The sequence below is a fragment of the Phoca vitulina genome, unplaced genomic scaffold, assembly GCF_004348235.1.
Source record: "Phoca vitulina isolate PV1807 unplaced genomic scaffold, GSC_HSeal_1.0 scaffold31, whole genome shotgun sequence".
NCBI classification, from domain to species: domain Eukaryota; kingdom Metazoa; phylum Chordata; class Mammalia; order Carnivora; family Phocidae; genus Phoca; species Phoca vitulina.
In genome coordinates this window covers 6000813-6019275 of record NW_022589734.1, presented here as the reverse complement: position 1 = coordinate 6019275, position 18463 = coordinate 6000813, and the positions used below count along the sequence as shown (strand labels likewise).

The 18463-nt window shown below is 42.5% G+C and overlaps 2 protein-coding genes across 12 annotated transcripts in view; one reads left to right on the top strand and one right to left on the bottom strand.

The window, feature by feature from the left end:
- The window catches only part of FARS2 (phenylalanyl-tRNA synthetase 2, mitochondrial), a 715905-nt gene extending 709662 nt beyond the window's left edge, over window positions 1–6243 (bottom strand). For 7 of the 11 annotated variants that reach the window (XM_032424619.1, XM_032424618.1, XM_032424616.1 and 4 more), the window contains exon 1: window positions 5879–6243. In XM_032424619.1, the coding sequence (XP_032280510.1) occupies window positions 5879–6170 (292 nt within the window). In that variant the 5' untranslated portion in view covers window positions 6171–6243. Of the gene's footprint in view, window positions 1–839; window positions 941–5793 lie in introns of all 11 variants that reach the window. The other 4 variants (XM_032424625.1, XM_032424624.1, XM_032424626.1 and 1 more) reach the window with 3 other exon arrangements.
- Window positions 6244–6527: 284 nt separating this feature from the next.
- LYRM4 (LYR motif containing 4) overlaps window positions 6528–18463 on the top strand; it is a 161044-nt gene continuing 149108 nt past the window's right edge. Inside the window, exon 1 of the mRNA XM_032424633.1 lies at window positions 6528–6826. Within this exon, the coding sequence (XP_032280524.1) occupies window positions 6741–6826 (86 nt within the window). The 5' untranslated portion in view covers window positions 6528–6740. The remainder of the gene's footprint in view (window positions 6827–18463) is intronic.

Sequence of the window (18463 nt, the reverse complement as noted above, 5' to 3'; positions counted from 1 at the left end):
AAGCTTCCAACAAATCTCAATAGTATGGGGTTTGCAAAGCTTCCAGGTGGGGGTGAACACATCCACACAGGAAGGGTGATGCACCCGAACTCCATAGGGATAGAAGGTCCTGCACTCAGGGCCCTCCCAGACTTCACCCTAGGTATTTCTTCACCTGGCTGTTCATCTGTATTCTTTATCATAGCCTTTAATAAACTGGTATGTGTGTTTCCTTGAGCTTTGTGAGCCTCTCCAGTAAATTACTCAAACCTAAGCAGGGGTCATGGAAACCTCCAATTTGCAGCCTAATCGGACAGGTGTGGGTAAACTGGGGACCTACCAGTTGCAATTGGCATGTGAAGTAGGAGAGGAGGGGGGTCAGTCTTGCAGGAATGTGGAATCTGAGGCTACCTTCAGGTAGTGTCAGAATTGAGCTGAACTGTAGGACACTCAGCTGGTGTTGCAGAGGATTGCTCTGGTGTCAGTAAAAACCCCCAAACATCTGGTGACCACAGGTGAAATGTTCTGTTTGCGTAGTTAAGGAGACACACAGCAGGAAAGAACTGTGGGATTTTCCTTTACAAAGATATATCGTCCTGGGGCACATGGGTGGCTCAGTCTGTTAAGGTCTGCCTTCGGCTCAGGTCATGATCCTTCGGTCCTGGGATCAAGCCCCACGTTGGGCTCCCTGCTCAGTGGAGCCTGCTTCTCCCTCTCCCTCTGCTGCTCCCCCTGCTTGTGTTCTCTCTCTCTCTCTCTCAAATAAATAAAATCTTAAAAAAAAAAAAAAAGATATATTGTTCTTCCAAGATAATAGTCAACATCACAGGACTCAGTACTGTATATCAGGAGACACTGACCTGGTGTTTCATCAGGGATTAGCAAAACATAGGCTGTTTTTTTCTTCTCAACAGAGTCAACAGTGCAGATCCTAAGTGTTTTCTGTAAACGACCAACTAATCTGGACAAACAAGAGATGGCAGTTACTACTCCCCACTCAAAGAAGTCCATCAGAGCTTCAAATTTGTCTTTATAAGAATTACTGACATGAAATGTTTGTAAACTGCCTGGAAACGCTCCTGGAAGAGAAAATACACTTTGAATAAATAATAGCTGTCATTACCATCACATGTAGCTGGGTGATTAACAAATCATTCGAAAACATACAAACAAGAAAACATCATTCCTTCAAGTTATCCCTCATAACTAGCAGGAAAAAGAATGAAGGTGATCTGTACCAGAATACTGCCATAAATGACACTGGAAAATAATTCCCACGTTGGTGGTGGCTTGTATTAGGAAAAGATGGTTTCTTTCCTCTAGAAGGCAAAGAATTTGTTAAAAAAAAAAAAATTCTCTAGAAGTGACATTTGATATACTTCACACAAAATCGATTGTCAGTTTTACTGCTGCTGCCCACAAGCAGGGAAACCCTTAGCCTCCAATCAATGAAGTTAGACTGTCTAGCTGCTTTCTAACTTTCAGAGAACAGATTTTCTTAGGTATATTTGAAAAGAGCTTCTTCCACAGAAAGCTGAGTCTCAGAAATCCCTCATGAGGTAATGTCTGTGGCACACTTGAACAGACAACCTAAAAAAGGTATTCGATTTAAGTCTTTTCTAAGACATGGTAAAAGAAAAAAAATGTAAATTTATCTTAAAAGACTAAAAAGCTAGTATAAAAATCAACATTTGAGATTTTCAGAATATTTGTTAGGAGCTAACCAGTTAGCTTTTATAAATAAGTGAATATCCAACTAAATTAAAATTCAAATACGTCTGAAATTTACCCATATTATCCAAGAAAAATTGATACACTTCCAACTCCTAAAGCTTCCACTGTAGACCGTCTGTGAGGCAGTGTAGCATCATGGCTAGACAGATCGCATCTTGGACCAATGCCCACCCTCCCCGCTTCCTAGCTGCTTAACTGCAGCTCAATAATCTAACCTCTCAGCTTCCCTGTCCTGAAATGCAGTTAACAGCTTTCCTTCCCAGCGGGTCTCCCGCGGGTCTCCAAAGGATTAACTGAGATCCTACAAGGACTCAGCTGGTATCCACCCTGATGGCCTTTACAGCTGCATCTCCTGCACTCACCTTCAAGCATTCTCCTACTCCCTCCCTCAAAAGGCCCTCCCTCAGGGTTCCATAGGCGGTGATCACCTTTCCCTAAACCTCACTCACTCTCTCCTTTACCCTTTCTAAGGGTAAACCTTCATCCTGCAGTAACCATCTTACTACCGCACCCACACATCCAAATACTGTAATTCCTTTCAAGGCCCAGCTCAAACCTAAATTCTCTCAAGTCCAACATGAACACTACCTCCTCCAAAAAGCCCCCTAATTCCCACAGATCAATGTTTCTGTACCAGGCTGCGACCAATCTCCTGGGTAATTTAAAAAAAAAAAAAAAATTTTTTTCCTAAAGCCTGGGCATCAGCCATGTTCACTTTGTCCATCTGAGGTGTGGCCCAGGCACCACCCATGGAAGTGACTGCTCATGCTGAGACCCCACAGTGCTTCCCCAGTACTTCCCCTGCAGCACTTTGTACTATCTTAATTACATACAGATTGTATTTAAACTGTAAACTTTTGGAAAAAGGGATCAGTATTTGATTTATAGCCCTCAAATATCCACAAGAACAGTGGCTTGAACTACCAGGCTGATCAACTATCCATTGTTAAATGCAGAGGTAAACAGAATTTCAGTACTCCTAGAATACAGGATCAAAAATATGGTTTAAAACAAAAGCCAACCAACACCTGAAAAACCAACCTATATTTCAATAGTTCAGATGTTAAGTTCTACTTGGGTGAACTAGCCAACATCAAAAAAATAATTTATCCCCAAAACAGACGAAACATCATCGTAATAAATCAGGTACAAGCTAATCATGTCTGGTTTCACAGACGGTCCTTCCCATCCCCTCTCCCAGAGTTTCCTGAATGGGTCATGGTCCCTCATGCCTCCTGCTTTGAATATACACTACAAGCTCTTACCACATTCTTTATCTGGCTGTTACTAGCTCATTGTATAAACACCTTCTATGATGGAAAGTCTTTCCTTAGGTCAAAGTCCTAGTTGAATGGCCCTCTTCTGTACTCCCCAGACACTTGGTAATATTACCCAATCATAGCACCTGTCAAAACAAATTAATACTTTGCTTATCCAGTTCCCTGTCCATTTCTGAGGAGAAAGATTCTCTTCATGGTAATATATCTTATTGGATAATAAGATCATCTTGGATAATATATGGCACTTAGGAAGTGTTCAATAAATGCTGAATAAATGAATGAATGAGTCTGTTCATATGCAGTTCAAATTCAGTCTGTTCATCTATAAAAAGGAATTGATATCCAAGGTCTCTTCCAGCTTCATATTCTATTAGAATGAAGGATCAATAAAACAAATGACAATTACATAAAGATTTAGATCCATGTTTGGAGTGGAATAATTTCTAAATCATAATGTCACAAGTTGCTCATTTATACAAGATTTTCTTTACACATCATTTTAATATTTAAGCCTCAGATAGTATACTTCTGTCCTATTACTTATTATGTTTGGAGAAATTTCTCTTCAAAAAGCATTAAGTGCTCATTAGCAATCCAGCAATCCTAATTTTAATACAAGGTAATACATCGTTTTACATAGGTAAAGAACTATTAGTATTTCTTAACTATGGATAGGTGAATACTAAGGCAATTTTTACATTTTGAGGCCAAGATGGTAGTAGGTGGGTACCGCTAGCTTATAGTCAGTACCTAATACAATACGCAGCTCAGAATAGATGCATATTAAAGGACATATAAGTAAGTAAGTAATTCTCAGGTACTGGCCCAATTCCAGTTTCAACCTCAGATAGAGCTATTATTGAAAACAGTCATCTCTGCAATAAAGACGTACAAAAATAGAGATTTAGCTTTGGAATGTAGTTTTTTTTTTTTATTAGTTGTTCAAGGCAATGATATCTAAGATTATGGTATATTATTTTAAATACAATAAAAGTATTTTTGTGAGAACTTATCTTAGAATCTACTGGGACGCTATTACTTTCCTAATCTCAACTATTCTTTGTACTAACAGATGACTAGGCTACCCAAACAAACTAAACTTTATATATTTATTTGAAAAGCTTTATTTGATTATAACAAAGTTAAGGTCATTTAGATACCTTAATTATATACATTAATGATTAAATTGCCCGATAATTAGACATAAACAATTGTATACAGTAATAATTACTCCAACTTCATTTTGTAGATGATAGCAAAATATAATAATGCAAGCCCTACTATTTTTATTTTTTTTAAGTTTATTTATTTAAGTAATCTCTACAGTCAACCTGAGATCTAGAATTCACCAACCTGAGATCAAGAGTTGCATGCTCTATGACTGAGTCAGCCAGGCACCCCACTTTTTAAACCAGCCAATGTAACTTTCATGTTTTTTTCTTTTACCTTGATAGCTTTCTTTATTTTTAACTTGCATGAATACTGTAGTTTTCCCAGGTGCCGCATTTTATATCATTAGCACTCGTAAAATATTAAGAGAAAATGGCTCTAAATCTTACCCTGTAATAATGTGCAATTCCCTTGGTCTTAAACCTTTAATGCCAAGGAAAACTCAAAATATTAAAATCTCTTTCAATAATCCTGAGGTAAGACTTGCCCAATGACCTGATCAACCTGCAAGAGTGACAGAAGTTCAGATACCCTGTAGAAAACTATTTTGATGCTCATAGATGTGGGAGACCTTTAAAAAAAAAAAAAAGGAAGCTTAAAAAGATTTTAATGAAAGTATGTTCTCTTGGGGCGCCTGGGTGGCTCAGTGGGTTAAGCGTCTGCCTTCAGCTCAGGTCATGATCTCCGGATCCTGGGTTCCAGCCGGGAGTGGGGCTCTCGGCTCAGCAATGAGTCGGGGTCTCCGCTCAGCAGCGAGTCTGCTTCTTTCTCCCTCTGTGATCTCGCTCGCTCTCGCTTTCTCCAAATAAATAAATAAAATCTTACTTAAAAAAAAAAAGAATGTTCTTTCCCATGCGTTTTTTTAAAATGCTATTAACGAGTAATATTAACAATGTATCTGCGTGCAAGGACACCACGTTGCAAGTACACTAAAGTGCAGCAAGATCAGAAAAGTGTTTCCTGCCTCTCAAGTTCCAGAAAATACGAGATTTTGATATAAAGCAAGTGCCATTTTAAAACCAGGTAAACTTAAAGATATGAAATACAACCACAACTCAGTGGTTGAAGAAAAATGGATGTTGAGGCAAACTTGTTTTTTACGTCTAAAGTGACTCCTAGCTCTGTTTTGAGCAAGAAAACTGTGGCTCTTCCTAAAGTTGACTATAGACAGAAAAAGTCCCAAAACAAGACAGATGCTTTGCAAACACAGTAAGGAGAACTAGCTCAGGCTTCTCTACGCCCAGTCCTACGCTTAGGGACCACAACGACCAACTTTATTCACCACTGTAACAAAGTGCTTCTGAAAAGCTGACGTCTTCAGAGAAAGACCAAGAGAGAAAACTTAGCCATGAAGATCTTCAAGAGAAAACTTGCTTAACTTCTTGCTTTGCGTCTGAAATAGCCCAATAGAGTCCTTAAATCCCTGAGGTTTTCCCAATTAATTACCCACGCCACCCCACCTTTTGTATACATTAGATGACAAGACTCTTTGGGTCTGAAAACTCAAAAGTAAAACCTCGAGAGCTCAAAGAACACCCGAAAGGGGGGAAATCCCGTGGCCAAGTAACTCCCCACCACCAGCACTGACCGCCCACGTCGCACCCCACGCTGCAGCGAGGCCGGCACTTACCCACCGCTCGCCCAGGAGACCCAAACCCGGGTGTTTCAAATCTGAAGCGCGGCACGCTGCCTACTCTCCTGGGGAAGGCTCTTACCTGCCGCACCCCCTCCCTTAAAGATACCCCCACAGCACGCCGGGCGCTGCCATTTTGACAAGAAAGGGGTCCTTGCTCCCGAGGCCCTAGCCAGTCGCCCCGAGCGGAGCCGGAGCACCAGGGAGTCCCTCACCCATCGCCTCTGCGCCCCCCCGCGTCCCGTCCCTGCGCTCAGAAAGCGCCCTGCACTGGGGGCCCACAGACAGACCGCGGTAAAGTAAAGGCCCCCTGGAAACCCGGCCCGGCCTCTCAGGCAGCGCGGAGGGCGGCCCTGGCGCAAGGGGCGGGTCATCTGCGGCCGGGGGCGGAGCGTCGACCGGCGGCGCGCTCGGTAACCCTGGCAACGCGGCCTCGGGCCTCGCGGAGGTGCGACTAGGCGCTGCGGTGTGACACTACATGTCCCCGCCACGACCCCAGGCCGTTCGCGAAGGCGCTCCTAGACGGGCTGCACGCACTCAGTGCTTCAGCCTCCGGCCTGCGTCCCTCCACAGGCTCAGCCCTTTCCCTGCGGCCGTTCCCCCTTCCCGCCTCAGCCCGCTGGTAGGGCTGCCGTACGCCGAAGCCTCGAGGCGCCGGCGCCTCGAGGCGCCGGCGGAGGACGGGAACGCCTTCGTGTCGGCGCCTCCCCCTTAAGCTGTCCGAAGCCCGCCTGCGCCCGCCTCCGAAGCGGCGCGCGACGCCCAGCGCCCGCAGGCGCGGGCCGGTGCTCACCCAGGCCTAGGCCCGGCCGGCTAGCAAGACCGAGCCCCACGGCATTTTATTTTATTTCGTTCGTGGTTTTGCATAGACTGAAGTTTCGTGGGGTAGGTTAAACTCGGGACCTTCTCGAAGAGGACCCATTTATTATTTTTTTCTTTCCAAAATGGCAGCCTCCAGCCGCGCACAAGTGTTAGATCTGTACCGGGCGATGCTGAGAGAGAGCAAGCATTTCAGCGCCTACAATTACAGGTGACCCGGCGGGCGGCGGGGGCCGGGAGGTCCGGGGTGCGGGGAGCTCCTGTCCCGCGCCGGCGACTTCGGGACGGGGATGCACAGGCTCCGCCGCGGAAAAGCGTGCCCCTGTCGACCAGCGTGGCCCTCTGAAACCTCGGGGGAAAAGCAAGGGTGGGCTTGCCCTTCATTGTATCGGAGAAGAGGTTCAAGTCTTGTGATGTTTTCCCCCAAGTCGAATACCGTGGTTCTCTGGGAGCGTGGTTACTGGTGTGTTTCTGCCATGAGAAGAGTGGACGTGGAAGCTGCAGGTGCTCAAGCTAGGACCCATTAGTCGCATACCTAGAACTTCCCCTAGGATTGCAAGAGTCGATAGTGGAAGTGAGCAGCCAGTAACACATGTCTGAAAGCTGAAGCTTCGGTCTAGCCACTCTAGTATCCTAGGTGCCTTAACTAGCTTTTTTGGTTGCAAGAATCAAATCCTTTCTACTTAGGGCACTGGCTTTGAGGAGGGCGTGAGGCGAGGACAGGGTTTGTAAGAAGGAGATTCAAGGAGCTGTAAAGGAAGAAAACTCTCACAAACTTCGGGGATACGAAACGTTTATCTTGGCCTCATCAGATGGGGATACAGCTTAAAGCATCTTTGCAGCAGGAGAATGAGAGTCTAAACTCAAATCCCTCAGTGTAGCACACAACTTTCTCCATGCCCCTTTCTCATATTTGCTCCTGAGTCCCCTATTCATTTCATATATTTTTCGTCTACCTCACAGCCTCTGCTTTCTTTTTGCTTCCTTATAACTTCTGACCCATCGTTACTGTATGTATCTTAATGATTTTCTCTCTGCATCCTTCCCAGATTTGGTGTTTCTTATTAACTACGTGATCATCTCAGAGTTCGAGCCGTATTTATGCCAGGTCTCACTTTGGGTGACTGGCCAGCCTAAGAGTGTCCTAGGAGAGAGTCTGGTCAGATAGGCGCCACCCTCCCAGTGGGTATATGAGTTGGCAGGCCCTATGATAAGTAGACCCATTACAACATTGGTTATGGGACAGAATACCAAACCTCTGAAGCAGTGACTATCTAATTTTTAGATACCTGCATAGAAAAGTTATTCATCCTTTAAATTTGAGAACAACATCTGGGTCCTACCAGTGAGACCAGTCAGATGGTTTAAAGAACCATTTCATGGGAGAGCATGATTTTACTTAATGACTTTGGAAGGTAAAGTTTGTAAACATTAGGGGTACTGGTGGAATTTTAACAAAAAATTAGCAAAGTACTTGGCACCAAGAACTTCACCAAGTCTGTTGAAGAAAGCTACAAAATATGCAAGTGAATAAGTGGAAACCAGTTATTTGCAGTCTGGAAAAAGGTATTTTGTCATTTATATTTACTGAGAATGAGCAAGAACTGGGAATCAGCACACAGGTCATACACTGAAGGGAAGGATAGGGTAGATATGAAAGCACATCATGGAAAAGTCAAGGAGGAGTCCTCAGAGAGTATGTCATCTTCAACAAGTCACTCAACCTTAGTAGTTCAGTTTTCTTTCTTACAAAATTAGCTTGTTGGACCAGGTAATCTCTGAGGACTCTTACATTACTAAAAATCCGTTTGGAAATGATTTATGAGCCAGGTGCTGAAATCCACATTTGAGGCAAAATTTTTATCAAGTGAATAAAGGCCAAGTCAACAGGGGTAAACTGCAGAAAAACCATTCAAATTGTACCTGGTGAGCAGAAAATTGGAAATGAGTTTCTGTATGAGCCACTGTAAAGTAATATACATTTAGAAAATAACTGTTCAAATTATACTTCGAGTAATGCTTTTGAACTAAATTTATTATACATGTGTAAACATATTAACTATAGGAATCTAGTAATCATTTTACACTTTCTTGAAATCATGGACCTAAAACCTGAGATTCCCACTAGTATGATCTCTAAGATAATAAACTTGTTAAAAAATAATGTCCTTCTGTATTAAGGCTATGTCTTGTGAATTTCAAAGACAGCCCCTTCCCCCTTGTGAAGTTCTCTGTATTGGGCAATGCCCTTTAAACACTCTTGTCTTGAGTTCATCCTCTTTTGAGATTCAGTTCAATCATGACCTTCTCAGGACAAAGGTTTTCCTAATTCTCCTCATTCACAACCCCAACCTCCATCCAAACAGGTCTTTTCCTAAGTGTCATTTTACTTCAGTGCTTCCAAAAACGTGTCTGAAGACTAATCTGCCCTGTGTGGTACCAAAACCTGGAGATAGAAAGATAAGAGCTTTGGGTTCAGCAAAGCACCTACATCAATGGCTTTTTTAACCTCTGTGGGACAGTTATAGAAACCATTTTCACAAACTGTGTTGAGTGCTGTGATGGGCATGCACAGGGGTGGAATCAAGAACACTTCCCAGAAGATGACATTGGGTCAAAGGCATGAAGCAGCATAGTACACTCCAGGAACAACAAACAGTAGATTATTTAATTGCTGGAGAGTTAAGTGTGATTCAAGGGTGACAGAGGATGAGACTGAGGGTGAAAAAGACCACATACTAAGGGGCCTAGGCACCATGCTAAGGAACTTGGACTTTATTCTTAGCTGACAGGCAGCCAATAAAGCCATTACATACTAACATAAATACCATTTTTATGAAAAGTAACCATTAAATTAGTGACAAGAGTGACATTGTTCGACATTTTTGCAAATCTCTTTAATGTTTGTCTTAATAAAAGAAGGGTAGATTCTTATATTTGTGTCTGCCTACGGCCTGTTGCTATATCACATGTCATTTAGCCTCTGGGAAATTCCACTGTACACCCATAAGAAAATGAGAGTAACAAGCAGATGTCTTCTTGGTATTGTGAAAACAGTTTTCCTGATGGATCCCCTGAAAGGTCTCAGACCCCCCACTGGCCCCAGGCCCACACTTGGGTAACACCGTCGTGTCTAAAAACGAGAAGAGAACAAGCAATGAGAGTAGTGTCACAGAAGTCCAGATAGTCCCGTGTTCTGAGAAAGTGGTTGTGGTCAGGGGCACTTGCTTTAGCGAGGTCCAATAAATAAAGATGGAAATGTGGTCCCTGGTGTCGGCAGTACGGAGATCTCTAGGGACCTTTACCAGAGCAGTGTTAGTGAGGTGGTTAAGGCAGAACCTGGATTGTGGGGGTTGAGAAGTGAATCAGAAGGAAGTAAACAGCCACAGTCAGTGTAAACCAACCCACCACCCCAGGAACTCTGGTTAACATGATAGGGGAGTTTGGACAACTGCTAGAGCAAGACCCCACAATAGGTGAGAAGTGCTGTGTCTGAGAGCACAGCTGGTCTTGGGACAGGAGGAGGGACACTTTTTCATCAGTGGGTGAAGGAGGTGAAGATGGGAAAGGATGGGAGGTTGAGGTGATTCACGCCATGCCTGACAGCCAGTTTCTGGATAAAGTGGAAAATAAGTAAATGTTGAGGAAGCACTGTGCTCTCAGATTTATTATTACACATATCAAACATTATTGTCGTTGTAGGTTTACTTGTGTCTGCCATTCATTCCTTGAAAGCAGAAATTCTGTTTTCAATCTGTATCCCTAGTGCTTAGCACAGTAACTATGCAGTATATGTTTATAATTATTTGTTAAAAAGTAAGAGGAGATTGTATTCAGAGGTCATTTTTATCAGCCATTTCTCCTCTTATAGGTTAAAAATAATGTAAAATATGAGAAAAAGCAAAAATAATGCCCAAATGCTTACCAAATTATCAGAATTCCTTCTTTCTTCATTAAATATTTGAGTATTATGCTTCTTGTACACTAAGCATTGCGGTGAGAGCTGCAAATTAAAATGAGCCTTCCATTAATGGTAGACAGTGGTAACTGACCATTGACCTTAAAAAACAAAAGAGCCCATTATTTTACCAGCCAAATGAGTCTATTTGGGAACAGAGGAATTGCAATTCGGGACAGGCAGGCTGTGGCAAACCATAAGCCAGTCTGGAGAACAAAGGAGAGGAACATTATAGAGAAAAAGGAGGAGGTTGGGAGGGGCTGCTTGGAACAAAAGACTGTAGGAGGAAAGTGAAGAGTTCAGGGTGTTGGTGGCTCCTCATTGGCTGAGGTTGTGGCAGTTTCTCCTTGGCTGGTTGGTTCCTGGGCAAGGAGAAAACCTTCTTTTTGCTGGGATAGTAATGTGAACTTCTTCCGGTCCATTAGTGTGGGGTAAGCTAGATGGAAAGTTCGTGAGTGACAGGTCCCCCTACAGGGCTTGCCGACTACATTTCAAATGAGATTTCCCTTTATTAATTTTCATAGTATCATCAGAAGTTTATCAGTAAAGTTCATGGGGCACTTGGGTGGCTCATTCGGTTAAGCGTCTGCCTGCAGCTCATGTCTTAATCCTGGGGTCCTGGGATGGAGCCCAGCACTGGGCTCCCTGCTCAGCAGGGAGCCTGCTTCTCCCTCTTCCCCTCCACCTCCCCCCGACTCGTGCTCTCTCTCGCTATCTCTCTCGCTCTCTCAAATTAATAAAATCTTTAAAAAAAACAATTCATCAGTAAAGTTCAAAGGAGGAAAAGGTGTAAAGGGGAGCTGTCCTCATAAGCACCACCTTAAAAATAGATTATCAATAGGAATGCTTTTGAGTACAAGTAATAGAAAACCTTTACACAGTACATAAGGGGTTTATTCTCACTTAGAGATGGTCTAGAGGTAGGTAGCTGGTCAAACTGATTTAGCCACTAGATGATGTCAAGGTGTCTGAGTGTTCGTTTTCCTCTCATGCTTATGCCTGATGGTTGCAAACAGCTATTGAAGTTCCAAATATATTCTTATTCAAGGCAAGAAGCAGAAAAAAAGGGCGCCCCAACCAGGAGAAAGTAAGCTTTTGTCTCATAAGGAAAGGGTAAACTTGGAACCATTCTAGTGGACTTCTGGTTATAGCATTGACCAGAACTCTGTTACATTTTTCTCACTAGCTGGGCATGGGGCTGGAAAATGAGGGTGTAGTGATTCCAGCCTCTGTAGTGGAATGACTGCTGGGCCAGCCACCAGTTAGTGTCTGCGCAACTAGGGACATGTAGACATGGGTGGAGGAGCATTCCAGGCACAGACAATGAGGTGTCGGGGAAGTAAAACACAAGGGGCGGCTCGGAGCCAGAAGCACTGGATTGGAGTTCCAGCATAGCGGACTTTGAGTGCTGGTCGAAATAGTCAGCAAGTAATCAAATGGGTCTAAAACAAAGGTGAGGATAGAAAGGATAAACAGCTTGACTAAAGTCTCACAACTGGTAAATGATAGAATGGGAACTAGTGCCCCTAGGGCACTGCTTCTTCCAGGACTCCACCCTCCTCAGTGGAAACTTCCTACAACCCCATGCATCCTCTGACTTGGCCTTCAAAAGTTTGAGAAACATCAATCCAAATATATTTATTTTCACAATTTATTTTCCAGCTGAAGTAGCTAAACAGGCTCTCCCTAGTTTTGTGACTGGTAAATTACTAACTGTTGGTAAGGTCAGGTCTCAGTTACTACCTGCTACACCACTGAATGCAACATGATTGAAGCCTGATTGACGTCTTAATGAATGGACTAAATAATGGTTCCTATTTAGTAGTCTATTCTCTTTGAACTAGAAGCTGAGGACGTGAAACCTTGAGCTCCTGGACACAGCAGGAACCAGGCAGAGGGTTTCCTCCACAAGTTCTGTACTTACTGTTACAGATCTTTTGACACTGACTACCTGTTTTGCCCCATGTACCACTGATTGATCAAGAATGCCAAGGTGAATAAACTAATTTAATGTGAATAGCATCAACACCAAGCACCTTTCCCTTTCTAAAACAGGACAGCTGCACTAAAGACCTCACTGCCGAATATTCTTTGGCTTTGGAACAAATGAACAAATCCAATTTTGTCTGTTCCTAACAGTTCTTGAAAGCTCATATATATTATTGCACTAGAGCTTTGGAGTAGATAGAATACTGGTCCAGCAGCTTTTTGGCATTCTTAACAAGATTATTAGGATTTTTCCCCCAGTAAAAAAGTTTTCTGTTTTTTCTTAAGTCTTGAAATGGATATGTATATTATGAGCAATCAGAGAAACCACAGAATTCTGTAATAAGCAGCCAAAGTAGAGTTTTGCTCACTATAAAATGTTGAGAAATCATACCTCTCTGTGAAAATTTTTTTTAACTTTTATGTTACAGGCTATGCAAGAACACAGAAAAGGAGGAGAGGAATAAAAGAGAAAAAGACAACTCTTTAATTTTCTAAGTTCTTCCCAAATTTACTCTTAAATTTGTTCCAAGTATCTACTATTGAACTCATGGAATAGCCTATGGCACTTTATTAGAACTATTGTTACCTGATCCCTTCTTTTTACAAATCCCCACAACTAGAGACAGTTCTTTGTACTGAAGAAAAACAGCTTCTTAGACTCTTCAAAGAAGGATTATTCATTACCATCAAATATGCTTGACATTTCAAAAAAAATTTTTTCTTTTATGGTTGCTAAGTTCTGCCATGTTGAGTGATAATGATTTTGAAAAATAAGTAAAATTGTACAATTAACTTCGAGAAGAAAATATTTAACATAGTCAACAGCCTGAATTGTGGGGAAAAATAACATTTTTTACTCTTGACAGTAGAGCAAAGTGTTAAAAAATTATTAGATCTATGTGTCATTGTTGACTTTCTGAGTTTAGTTTTATAAGAGTTTCCAGATTCCATTTATTCTATTTATACTTCATCTTGGCCCCTAAACATTTAAAAAATTTATAAGAATACATACAATAAGATGAAATAATTGTCATAATTAAAAAATATAAATGAGCAAATCGGGGCAAAGAGAAAATAGAGAATGTTGTTAAGACAGTAAAGGAGTAAAGCTAGACCACAAAATGCAAAAAGTAAATGAAATCCTGTAAAGTATCTTTAAATTATTCTGTGTTATACCAGGGTAATGCTTTTTTTTTTTTTTAACACAAGTATACTTACAAAACATTGTTTGAGAAGTGCTGTAATGAGCATCATAGAAAATTGCCTGCCTCTTAACGACTTGCATCAATAGCCGTATGACTACTTTGTCGTGGGTGAAAGGTACTTCATTTTCTATTTCTTCTCTTCTATGACCCCTTTCTTGACACTGAGTCCCATTTCATCAGGTAATGGATTTTTACATATGTCTTAGCATTTATTTTCTCAATTAACTGGTACTTGGCCAATTTAGGAAATTTCTGCAGAAACCAAATTAAGTAATAAAACTAGATCACTGACATGAGCCAAGCTGTGAATTTCTGGATTTAGCAAGAGTCGGCTGAATTAAGATGGGTCCTCCTGGCTTTTGTTTGTGTTAGTAATAGGAATGCCTTGAATAGGGTTCCTTCAGTTGATCTCTACCCTCCCATTTTAAGAAGCAGATTTAGAATTTCCAAAGTTATGACATAGTAATGTATCACTGTGACATCTTGGTTATCTGTGTGGCTTCATAGCCACTCATTATTGGAATTGTCTTTTAAAGTATAGCAGTTTTTTTTTAACTCAAATATTTTGAGATTTAAACCAAAAAAAATAGCTCACAGCAAAGTCTTTCATGACAAATAAAAGAGAAATGAAAGTTGCAATGACTTGATGCTAGAACTTCTCTCTTCTTTTATACCTTATTTCTTCCCCTAATATTATCATTCCTGAACTAATTTACTTTAAATATTGTTTTCAGTATTATGAATGAGAATCGTGAGCAAGGCAGTCTTGACTCAGAAAGATTCCTGGCCTTTGAATCAAGAAAACTTGCTTCGGGGGCACCTAGGGGTTCAGCTGGTAGAACATACCACTCTTTTTTAAAGATTTATTTATTTGTTTGTTTATTTGGGGTGGGGGAAGGGGGAGCAGAGGGAAAGAGAGAATCTCAAGGAGACTCCCCGCTGAGTGTGGAGCCCAACACAGGACTCGATCCCAGGACCCTGAGATCATGACCTGAGCTGAAATCAAGAGTCAGATGCTCAACCACCTGACCCACCCAGGCACCCCAAAGCATAGTACTCTTGATCTCAGGCTTGTCAGTTCAAGCCCCATGTTAGTAGGTGTGCAGATTTCTTAGAAGAAAAACATGTTTCAAATTTAAGGTCAATGAGCTCTGTTACCCTGGTATAAATCATTTACTTCCCAGTATGTCATCTATAAAATGAGAATGCTAGAGTTGCCAAACTTTCTGGCGGAATGTTTGGCATACAGCAGGTACTCCAAAGTCACCTCTATATTTCAGCAGATACAAGTAAATTAAATTAGCTACTACATAATTATCTTTTACACTGGCAGTCCAGCTGCCAAATCATTTAAATTTGTAGTAGCCAACAGTGATTTAACCAGCTCAAGTTAAACTTTTGGAGTCACATTCTGCGCCAGGTATTTGCCAGGTATTTATTCGTATTTACCAGGTATTTATTCGCAGTCCAAAAGACTTTATCACTGGAATACGTAGTTTCAATATGATGAGATTGGCTTGAGCCTTCATTCAGCTAACCTTCTTCGGATACCTGCCATGTGCCAGACCCTTTGCTCCCTGCTAGAGGTACAGAGATAAACAGAACATGATCTTTGCCTAAGGAGCTTTGCAGTTCAGTGCCCACAGTAATACATTCACTGCAAATTTTATAACAGTGTGGTGGCAGTGTACTGATGGAGAATTGAGCAGCGTGTGGTGGGAGCAGACAGGCAATGCAACATAGCCTGTCCAGAAGGGGAGTGAGGTTTAGAAAGCAATGGTAGCTGGCCCGAGCTGTAAAGATTCAGTAGGGATTAGCTGGTGAAGGAAGGCAGAAGCAGAGGGGACAGATGTAAAAAAAAAAAAAAAAGGTGTAATTGGTGCTGGGCGTGAGGGACTGCCAGCAGTTTGGGCCACTGATGGCAGACAGAGGGCGAAGATGAGAGTAGACAGATCACAGAAGTGGGACCACAGATGACGGAGCCCCATGTGCCCTGCCAGACTGCTGGGTCGTGTTGCTAGGCAGCGGGAAGCCATTAGGTATTTTAAGCAGACTACAGGTACGCCTTCAGCTGGACCCCAGACGTGAGGGGGATTGAAGACAGAGGCCAGTTAGGAGGTAAGGGCATTAGTTCTCTTTAGTCCTGATGGTAAAGGCCGAACTGGAGCAGTGGTGATGAATGAAGAGAAGAGACTGGTTTTGAGATACACTGAGAAGTAGAATTAGCTGGTCTTCGTGATTGGTTGAATATGTTGGATTAGAGGGAATGACTCGAACTTCAGTGAGCAGAATATAATTGGAAGGAGGAAGACCGTTCAAAATGAAACATCACATATCAGGGACAGTGCCTCGTGGTACAAGGAGGGCATCTACCATGAGTACCTTTGTGTGCAGTGATAAAGCTTCAGGAGAGTATCTGGATGTTTCAGACACGATTTTTTTTTTCTAAGATTTTATTTATTTATTTGAGAGAGAAAGAGCACAGAGGGAGAGGGAGAAGCAGACTCCCCACTGAGCAGGGAGCCCGATGCAGGGCTCAATCCCAGGATGCTGGGATCATGACCTGAGCCGAAGGCAGATGCTTAACTGACTGAGCCACCCAGGTGCCCCTCAGACACAATTTTTTTTAAGATTTTTTTATTTATTCATTTGAGAGAGAGAGCATGAGCAAGGGGAAGGTCAGAGGGAGAGGGACAGGCAGACTCCCCACCACGTGGGGAGCCTGACGTGGGACTCAATCCCGAACCCCAGGATCATGACCTGAGCCAGAGGCTGATGCTTAACCGACTGAGCCATCCAGGCGCCCCTTCAGACGCAATTTTAAAGCATCTCTTTGGCCCTAGATGTTAACTTAATCTGCAACACTATATAAGCTTAGCTCACTTTTGTTTCTCCAATTATGTAGTTTTCATATATTAATTTTCTTTATTTGCCAGTTAATATTCATCAGTGTTCAATTAATTCATTTTATTTGTTCTCAGGGTAATTATTTTATTTATCAAATGGCTCATTAGATGTCATTAGTGCATCTATTAGCCTTATATTCTTTTGTTTCTGGGGTAATTTTTGAGTGGATTTAGTACACCCCCTTTCGCCTAGTTTAAAATTACTTACGTGATCAATTCATTACAATTATATATATTATTCTATAGCATATTTATTCAGTTAATGCCCTCATCATTTCTTTCTGTGCATCCACAGTTTGAGAATAAATACAAATATTTTCCCTATACAATTATCCCTCTCTGGCATCTGATCCCTAACAGTGGTGTTGGCTTAACCAGAAATCATTTCTATAGGCAGAAGCATCTCATCTAAAATCTCCTTTGCTCTTTACTAAGCAGAATGCTAAATTAATTGGGAAAGTAGTTCCTTGCAGCCAAACTGGAACCAGAACAAGCCATTGATCCTCTCTCCTGGTCCAATGGTCTCTTATTCATTCAACAGTTCTTTTTTTTTTTTTTTTTTTTTAATTTTATTTATTTATTTGACAGACAGAGACACAGCGAGAGAGGGAACACAAGCAGGGGGAGTGGGAGAGGGAGAAGCAGGCTTCCCGTGGAACAGGGAGCCCGATGTGGGGCTGGATCCCAGGACCCTGGGATCATGACCTGAGCTGAAGGCAGACACTTAATGACTGAGCCACCCAGGCGCCCCTCAACAGTTCTTTATTGAGGATTCACATTGTACTCGAGTTCAGTGTTCTGTTTCTTCCCTTCTCAGACTAAGGATGAAAAGATTTCAGGACTGTGGCAGACCTCTAAACTCATGGAGACAAGAAATAGTAAGCACAGCTTTTAGTGGCAACCTAATGCTTAACCCCAAACTTGAAACTCTAAAGGAAGGCGGTCCCGGGAGGTGTTGAGTAAATTAGGGCAGACCCTGCTGGGCAGCCTCCTGGAAGGGATGTGGCTCACAGGCTCTGCCCCCTGCAGGCCCCAGAATCCTGACTAGAACATTCAGTCTCAAAAAAAAAAAAAAAACATTCAGTCTCAGCACCTAGTTTCAGCACCTCTCCTTCCTCATGTCTGAAGGACTGGCTTCCTGTGAGACTCTGATGTACCCAAAGGTCTATTCATTCCCAGGTTCCTGTGCTTGGTTCTTCCTCTTTTCCCTCTTTGTACCTTCCCTTTAATTTTATCACAATCCGTAGTTTCATTTGCCACCTTGATTTGGTGTTTACTCCCAAGTCTGTTTCCAGCTCAAGCACCAGATGCAATAGGCAACTCACACACATCCAGACCTGCCCAGCTAAGCTGGGGACTGGGCATTCGTCCAAGATACCTTCCCTTTACCTGGCTTCCTGTTCTTCCACATTCTACCTGGACACCACTCAGGCCCATCCCCTCCTCTTCATCCCTGCTAGCTTAGCTCATCGTTACTCTTCATCTCAGTGACTGCACCCCTATTCTACTGTTGGTCCCCTCTGTAACCCCTCTAAATGCAGGTAGCTAACTTGCTGAGCAGGGTGCTGGGCACCAGTAGGTGGATGATTTCTTTGAGGAAGGAGTACCATGGTTTATCCAACTGAAGAACCTTATAAGGACCAGAGTCAAGATTTGAACCCAAAACTTTGGCTCTAAGATATGCTTGCTCCCACCCAGCCACCCTACTCCCCCTGTTTAAATGCACCAGAGGCTAGACGTGGCTTTTGGAGTAAAATTCATTCTTAGCTTCACATGCTCCTCTTTGTGTT